General features: G+C 34.8%; 1 protein-coding gene across 1 annotated transcript in view; it reads left to right on the forward strand.

The window, feature by feature from the left end:
- The window catches only part of LOC123671129, a 503163-nt gene extending 495185 nt beyond the window's left edge, over positions 1-7978 (forward strand). The window contains exon 9 of the mRNA XM_045604823.1: positions 6925-7978. Within this exon, the coding sequence (XP_045460779.1) occupies positions 6925-7866 (942 nt within the window). The 3' untranslated portion in view covers positions 7867-7978. The remainder of the gene's footprint in view (positions 1-6924) is intronic.
- The last annotated feature ends 1270 nt before the right edge of the window (positions 7979-9248 follow it).

Consider the following 9248-nt stretch of genomic DNA (forward strand, 5'->3'; position numbering starts at 1 on the left):
ATCCTTGTGCTAACGTATTTTACCCTTCGTGAATCAAAGGAGATAGGTGGGGTTGGGGGGTAGAAAAAGGAGCGAAGGGTCTCAACAAGCGCCCTTTCTGCTATTTTCCTTGTCGGCTTCCACCCAATACTGGAAGACACTATTGGCACTTTCTTCTATTGCGAATAAAAACTATTTGATAGCGGGTGCACTACATTTTTTTGGTTTAGCGGATTTTCTATTGTTAATAATAGCGAAAGTTTCTATAATTTATAGCGGAATTTCTAAGCGGGCGAACTAATATTTTATTTCGAATGAAAAACGGGAGCGATATCTTTCAGCGTAAACAATCAAATTAATACTGAATTAAGAATACTACGCGATCTCGTGAAGACGCGATCGACAGATGTTCTTCCTATGTTTTCACGCAAGGTAATACAAGAAAAATATAAAATGCGCAAACATCTATATATATATATATATATATATATATATATATATATATATATATATATATATATATATATATATATATCTATATAGTTATAAGTATGATAAGGGGTGTGGGAAAATTGATAAGTGTTATAATTTCACTCTTCTTTATTTCATTTAGTCGACGTTTCGATCCCGATGGGGACCTTCTTCAGGACTCTACAATAGCAATAGAAAACAGTCAAAAACATGGCAATCACAAAACATGTAAAAATAGTACATACCGAAATACAGAGTTGTAAAGATCTTATTTGAACACAAATCAATAGCTCTCAAGAAAGCAATGAACAAGAACATCAACAAATTTAGCGAAAAAAGATCTGATATTTCGTTAGCACAAGAGTAGAAATCAATTATCATATGTAAATAAGGTAAACAGAATAATCAACAAAATGAGAGGTTGTCAAAAATGTTGTCAACCAGACTTGCCACAGAATACACGCACATGACAAATGAAACATAGAATAGCATTAAATCACACTTGGTCGCAGTAATTCACTCTCACCGAAATCAGAACAAATACAAATACAAATACAATAATCGCATTTGTTCTGAGTTCGGTGAGAGTGAATTACTGCGACCAAGTGTGATTTAATGCTATTCTATGTTTCATTTGTCATGTGCGTGTATTCTGTGGCAAGTCTGGTTGACAACATTTTTGTCAACCTCTCATTTTGTTGATTATTCGGTTTACCTTATTTACATATGATAATTGATTTCTACTCTTATGCTAACGAAATATCAGATCTTTTTTCGCTAAATTTGTTAATGTTCTTGTTCATTGCTTTCTTGAGAGCTATTGATTTGTGTTCAAATAAGGTCTTTACAACTCTGTATTTCGGTATGTACTATTTTTACATGTTTTGTGATTGCCATGTTTTTGACTGTTTTCTATTGCTATTGTAGAGTCCTGAAGAAGGTCCCCATCGGGATCGAAACGTCGACTAAATGAAATAAAGAAGAGTGAAATTATAACACTTATCAATTTTCCCACACCCCTTATCATACTTATAACTATTGTTGTATATTGGGAATTAAAATTGTTGATATATATATATATATATATATATATATATATACATTAAACCTCAAATAAGTAAACAAACTGTAAACACAGCAATTTTACAGGCTCAGCAAAGAATATTAATGCATGATATAGTGAATCTCCCTGCTGAAAATAAAACTCAAGACAACAAGGATAATTGGGTAACTGTTTCTCGAAAGAAAAGAATGGACAAACGTTTGGAATACCTAACTTCCACAGGTCCAATAACAGAAAATAGACCTGCTAAGTTCTCAGGTGCTGTTAAGGAGAAATGGCTTTATATAGGCAAAATAGCTGGCATGATGTATCTTGTGAAATGATTAACGAATACTTAACTGAAATAGAGGGACATAAGGAAATAGAAATAAAGAAACTCGAAAGTAAGGGAAGAAATTCATCATTTAGTGTTGGCGTCTTCTCTGATGAAATCTTCAAGCGTCTTAATAGTGTAGATTTTTTGCCCAGTGGCGTTACTGTTAGGGAATTTTCTTTTCGAAATTTCTTCCAGAAAACAAACTCCAGTTAGAGTTTACAACTGTGATGTCTAGAAGCGGGTTAGGTATTGCTCACATTAATATTCAGAGTATATCTACCTCGTATAATGGATTACAGCAACTTGTAGCTACCGAAAAATTCGACTTCTTGGCTCTTACCGAACACTGGCAGTGTCAAGATCAACTACACTCTACCTGGTTATAGGCAGTTATCAAACTTTTGTCGTCCAATCTACATGCATGGTGGATGTGTATTATATGGACATAATTCTATCGACAACTGTACTACGAGATATGATATAAATAGTTTAGCTATAGAGTATGTTTTTGAATGTTGTTCTGTTCAATGCACTTTTGGTGGTAATTTTAAACTAAATATTGTATGTATTTACAGGTCGGGTGAACCCAATCGGGGTAATTTAGATATTTTTTTTTGAGAAGCTTTCGAGCCTTCTTGATGTTTTTACCGAAAAGAAATCAACAAAATATATAATAATTGGAGATTTTAATATAGACTTAATGAAGCCTGATGAAGGTAGCTGTCGGATGCTAATGTCTATCTTGCAGGCATATGGCGCACAGGCTCTGATATACGAGCCAACCCGCGAAACTTTCCACTCTTCTTTTTGCTTGGACAATATATTTACCAATGTTGAGAGCGGACAGGTGAGAGTGTTTCAGCCCCATCTGTCGGATCACAGTGCCATAGCATTTAATTTTAATCTAGAAGAGTTCTATATCTCAAATACAAAAGAGTTAGTAAAACAACGCAATTTTAGTGAGCACAATATACACAAATTCATGGGTGCTCTAGCGGAAGTAGATTGGTCACCAATTTACGCATTTGATAAAACCAAAATTGATATCAAGGCTAAAACAAGAACATTATGGACAGTTAATCGATAACTCAACTAATAAATCTAAAACAACTTGGTCTCTAATAAATGAATTTACTGGCAAAAAAACCGTAAGAACCCTGAGGGCACCTTCAGGGAACCCTTATATGATCGCAAATAAATTCAACAAATTTTTTGTTAATGCAGGTGAAAACACTTCTTCTCCTCCACAATATAGTACTTCTGGACAAACAGAGTGTCATAAATCTTTTTTTATGTTTGATTTGGCTCCCTCAGAGTTGATAGGTATAGTTATGAATATGAAAAATTCCTTTTCTTGTGGGTATGATCAAATACCCATTAGAATCCTAAAGAAATGCATACATAAAATAGCGACACAATTAAGCTTTATTATAACTAACTCATTCATTGAGGGAGTTTTTCCCGAATCTTTAAAAGTGGCAATTGTTAAGCCCGTCCTTAAGAAAGGCTCATGTGAGGAGTTTGGAAATTATCGTCCAATTAATTTATTATCATCGTTCTCAAAAATTTTCGAAAAAGTGCTTTCGCTCCGCCTTATTTCATTTTTTCAAAAGCACAGAATCTTTAGTAAACATCAACATGGATTCATTCCACATAGATCCACCGAAACGGTCATATTTGAGCTCTTGGATGGAGTGTTGAATGTACTGGAGGGTAGTGGTATTCCTCTTGGAATGTTTCTCGACCTGTCAAAGGCATTTGACAGTGTCAATCATGAGATTTTGTTGTCTAAGTTGGAGGTTAGTGGTATTCGCGATAATCAGCTTAAGCTGATACGCTCATACTTGAGCAAACAGGAACAAAGGGTGGACATTGTGAGGGAAGGCTTGACCTTTGAGTCCGACAATCTCTTTCTCACAAAGGGTGTTCCCCAGGGAAGCATTTTAGGCCCGCTTTTATTTTTAATTTATATAAATGATTTATCGAATATTCTTGACAATCCAGCTTACAAGATGTTATTATATGCAGACGACACTAATGTTATAGTTTCCGATGATGGGTTTGAATCGGTCAAGCGGAAAACTGAGGTGGCCTTCGAATTGATTACATCCTGGTGTAAAAGTAACTGTTTGAATTTAAATATTTCTAAAACCGAGTTACTTTTCTTCCATACTGACCGATCTCGGCTCTTATTTCCAACTTCGATCAAAATTTGCGACAGTAACGTTCCGATTGCTGAATTTACCAATTTTTTAGGAATATGCATGGATACTTCCCTGAAGTGGCACCTCCATATTGATAATTTAAATAAGAGGTTGATTTCGGTACTATATACAATAAATGTATTAAAGTTTCAGGTTCGGTTGGATGTATTGAAGACGGTTTATTTTGCCAATTTCGAGTCAATTCTATCCTACGGGATCATATTTTGGGGTTACACCTCTTATGCAAAGCGCCTATTCATCACTCAAAAGATGACATTAAGATCAATGTTGCGATTGCCATTCAGGGAATCGTGTAGAGGATTGTTCAGGGCGAATAACATGCTGACTTTCACGGGTTTGTTCATCTACAGGTCCCTGCTTTACATCAACACCCATAAAGAGCTTTTCTCTAATTTTAAAAATTCGAATAATACTCGTCAAACTATTCCGTATCTGCTTCCGAAATATTCTCTTACGTTAACTCAAAGAAGTACTAAATATACTTGCATGAAACTTTATAATGCTCTTCCCAGATACTTTTGGCAAATTAAAACATCAAGACTGTTCGAGGCTGAGCTACGGAAGTTTATATTAGATGGAGAACCATATGATATAAACGAATTTTACCACCTTTGTTCCACCCATTAGAGATCGTGATGTAGTGCTTCACCTGACCTGTTTCAGTTTTATCATAGTTATGTTATATCTGTGATAAATTTTGAAATGAAAAGTCTCTATTCTGTAGCCTCAGTTGGACTTCATTTTTTATGGTGTTAAGTCTTTCATCGGGTACAAGTTTATTTCTCAATATGACCCGGTATTGGTCGGCTACTCTTTGCTCAGAAACTTGGAGTTCGGGATAGTTTCTGTGGAATTCTGCAGATAATTTTTGCCGGTAGCCTATTTTACCCTCTTCCATATTAGTCACTTCATAATATATGCGCATGATCGTTTCATTTATCGAACTTGTCCATTTCATGCGTCTTCTTGGTAGACCTGCTTGGGTGAGTGCTGGTTGGGGATCCTGCGCAGCACCTTCAGCGGTCGGAGAAACTCGTGTTATTCTTCTCCTAGAATGTTGAAATTGTGGAGGCGTAGCATTTTGTTCGACAGACGCCCGTCTCCTTAGCACTCTGTCACCGACGTCCCGCATACTGTCATGTCCAGCGCCGGCTCCAGACACGCCCTGACGAACCTCAGGCAGCGGCTCTATATTCCTATTCCTCAAATTCACCATCATTCATGAGTTCCTCCGTGTCGTGGGGGAGACGGCCTTTGATCGCTTTTTACGATCCGCAGAGCTACGGTGGGAGAATTCTTGAGCTGCTTTCCACACGGCTTCGTCCGTTACCCTGGACAGGGACCCTCCGACAGGTTTCAGCTTCCCGGGTCAGGGAGCTCCTGGAATCTGCGGTGGGCAGGAGTTGATTCAACTCTCCTGATAGGTGAATCGCTAGGGATTCACCTACCGCTACCCGCTTATTATTATTATTATACTCGACTGACATGTACGGTCAACCTTGTCGATCCCAGCGGTGTTGTCAGATCACAGGGTCTTATCGCGTCTATTCGATATACGATATTGTTATAATTGTATAAGTGGCGTTCAGCTATTTCATGCAATATGTTTATTGAATAATCTCAACTGATACTTTGAATGAAAGAAAATTTGCTAGAATGTCCGTAATTTTCGAATATCGAGTAGAAATGATCTCACTTTACATGCAATAACTTACAAAAAGAACAAGCTACAGTCTCGGTACTTTTTGAGTAGCTTGATAATACGAAATCCTCGGGCGATTTCGAAGATAAAACCGTCTGAAATTTTATTTCCTCAGTGATCAGAATGCTACCAATTCAATGAATTGAAATTTAGAAATCACTTGCACCACAATGAATCAATTAAATGGGCAGAATTAGTAATAATCAATCTGCTAGTGAATCAAGAAAACTCTTAGATAAAAGTTGAAATATCAGAAAATATTTGTCAGATGTCCATGGAATTTCAGGTGTATATGTATAAGGGTGATAAGTCAGATGACTTGTCTCGAATTTCATTTTGATAACCATTATGCGTCAAATCTAATCGATTGAACTCCGAATCAAATATAAATTTGTTTCTGTGAATAATAATGAATTCAGAAAATATCGATATCTTACAAAAGATCCGCCACATCATGATTATATTATGTTTGTATCTGGAGGTAGTTGATGAAATAAGTTATCTGAAATTTTGTTATGGGTTCTTAAGCAGATGTTTTTCCACCAACCCATTTGTTGACATGACCAGCGGGAGTATAGCAGTCGATTTCAGGCTATATATCGTTTTCATTTCAAATGCCAGATCGTGATATATAATGATAATGATAATATATATATATATATATATATATATATATATATATATATATATATATATGTATATATATATATGTATATATATATATATATATATATATATATATATATATATATATATATATATATATATATATATATATATATATATATAAGGATAGTTTCTGTCATATCGTGGTCTTCAATGTAATATGATAGATTTACGGAGTGTACAGGTATTTTATTAGGATGATTGATAATTCACCATATGTCATGCTGTACTCTGTCTTTTTGATACCAACTTGAAATGCACAATACGAGGTGTCGAAACAATATAAGCGACTAATATTACGCAATGAAACAGCAGAAACCTGTTTCCACGGATTGAATGTGCCCAGTCAATCGATCGCACTATCAGTACCCAGCTTCAAAAATTTTTCAACCAAACGTATGGAATAATCAATCGAGCTTTCCTCTAGTTGAATATGTTTATATAAATTATCAGGAAATCAGTTTGAAACTTGAATTTGAAAATTAATTCTTTGATGTTTCAGAATCAGAGAAACTACGCCAAAGTTTGTAGTTTCGAAGAACGCGCAGAATACGAAGAAGCGAAGAATTTACTCAGATCTGTATCCTGCGTTCTGAATAAATTGGTTAAGAGACAGATTGAAGAAAAACTTTGTGAAAGACTTCCAAGTCACCTGAAAAATTTCTTGAAAAGAATAGTGAGACCTCCAAAGCATAGAATCAGTTCACGACATGATGACAAATACCATGAAGATACTTTTCTATTTAGAGCATCCTGTCCCCCTGCTAGACTAGACCCAGATCTTAGGAGCCAACTTGAAGTCAACCTTGTCAAATTATTGGATCAATATAATCAACTCGATGAAGATTCCCGGAAGAGGGCAGCACCATTGAAGAGTTACATAGCGAACCATCTCAATATGCTGAAAAAAATTGATGATGAAACATATCATACGGAAAACGCAGCTGCTAATTCTGAGAACTATATGGAAACAAATGATATGCCTCAAATTCGCACGAGAAGTAATTCTGATGATCTGGGTTTGGATAATTCAGTGAATACCAGAATTTCTGCCAATAATCTAGATACAATCGAAAAAGATCTTGAAAATATCGATCTTTACAAAAAAAGAAACTCGTTTCAGAATCCCCTATTCAACTTAAATAATTTTCCACCTCTCAAAATTGAAGAAAATAATTTTATTAGGCCTAAACTACGGAAGAGGAATATTAATAATCTCGTAGACAAATTTAAAATATCTACAGAAAAGAAAACAGATGATGATTTGTCATCGGATAATTATAAGAAATTAGTTAAAGCATCAGAAGAAATACGATTTAAGAGAAAGAATGATGAAAAAATTGGAGAAACATTTGGAAATAAGAAAAGTGTTGAAAATAATCTGAATGCCAAAGAAGATGAAGATGAGGTGGCATTCGAAACACCTCTTATTTATAGAACGTAGTTCATTCTGTTATTTTATAATTCATCAACCAATCTGATTGGGAGCAATTTGTTCTTCATAATCATACATTATATTTTTTATTTTATATTATTATAAAGTGTGTAATACCGTTCATGTTTTTTTTTTCGAAATGGTTTGAAAATATTCGAAGGGGATTTGCAGACAACTAGAGATAATTCTCGACTTCAGCAGTTATAAAAATGTTAAGGGATATTACCTTCGAAAAAAAAATTTTTGAATGAATTAGAAGGCTCCAACTTTCTAGACTTGCTGCCAAATTGATTACTTAGTTAGTTTCAAGGGCCATATTTCTCATCATCTATAATTTCTGGGCAACTCGACAAAAAGGCGCTTGAACTTGTATCAGCTGGCACATCACTAATTCGAGTACTATTGATATGTTGTAGGTACTACCATAGTATAAGGAATGGATAGTAAGCCAACCGCCGTTTGACGGCAAGGAGCTGGTCACTTGGAGTCGCTACTGTAGTTGGAACCGGTGTTTTACGGGTTGCATATATCGAACACTATTGACTACCCAAAGTGGAGAAGTAACTCGATAATAGATAGCGCTGAATCATGAGCTATAGATGGCGCAGAAATAATACGATAATTCATTCAGTGGCGTGGTTGAAAAGGGGTCGCATGACATTGCCAACAATTTTTATGTTATTATTAAGTTACCACTACATTTGAATATTCGAATATTCATTGAATATTTATTCGAATAATTGCGTTTTGCATTACGATAAAAGTTTGAATGATCACTTAACTCTCTATTCAGGAATAATTAAAACAAATTGATAGATACAATTGAATTAAAATTATTCATATAATAGTAAAAAGTGGTTTCATCCGAAGAAATATGAATAGAATTGGGATATTATCAATGAAAAAAATATAAAAATTGAATATAAGATTCAAACATATGAATTTAGCAATAAAGAGTTCTAAAAATAATAATATAAGATTCCACATTCGAAATGTAATGCCGTCTTTTAAATCGTTGGCAAAGTTTTTTCATTTGAAATCTTGCTTTTCTGTTCCCTATGCATTGTGATTTTTAGACATTTCTCTATTTCAGTGGTCAAAATTTTTTTTATTCTGAATTGAGAACCGACAAATCTTTCTATTCTTTTAAACCTGGGGTCTTGAAATGTACACACATCCTCCTCTAACTAAACTGAATCAGAAAACAAAGTGTTTTGAATCATTCATAGAATTGAGGACGAAGTGTATTCTTGGAGGATTTAATGTTCTCAAAATCCGCTCGATCATTCTTTTTGTATCTGTATACCTCTAATGAGAATGAATTTATTTATGGCATTTAGATTGTATTGCTGTGTCCCAGCGTACGATTACTGCGTCTACATAAGGATCTA

Source organism: Harmonia axyridis, chromosome 1, assembly GCF_914767665.1.
Source record: "Harmonia axyridis chromosome 1, icHarAxyr1.1, whole genome shotgun sequence".
In the NCBI taxonomy this organism is placed as follows: Eukaryota; Metazoa; Arthropoda; class Insecta; order Coleoptera; family Coccinellidae; genus Harmonia; species Harmonia axyridis.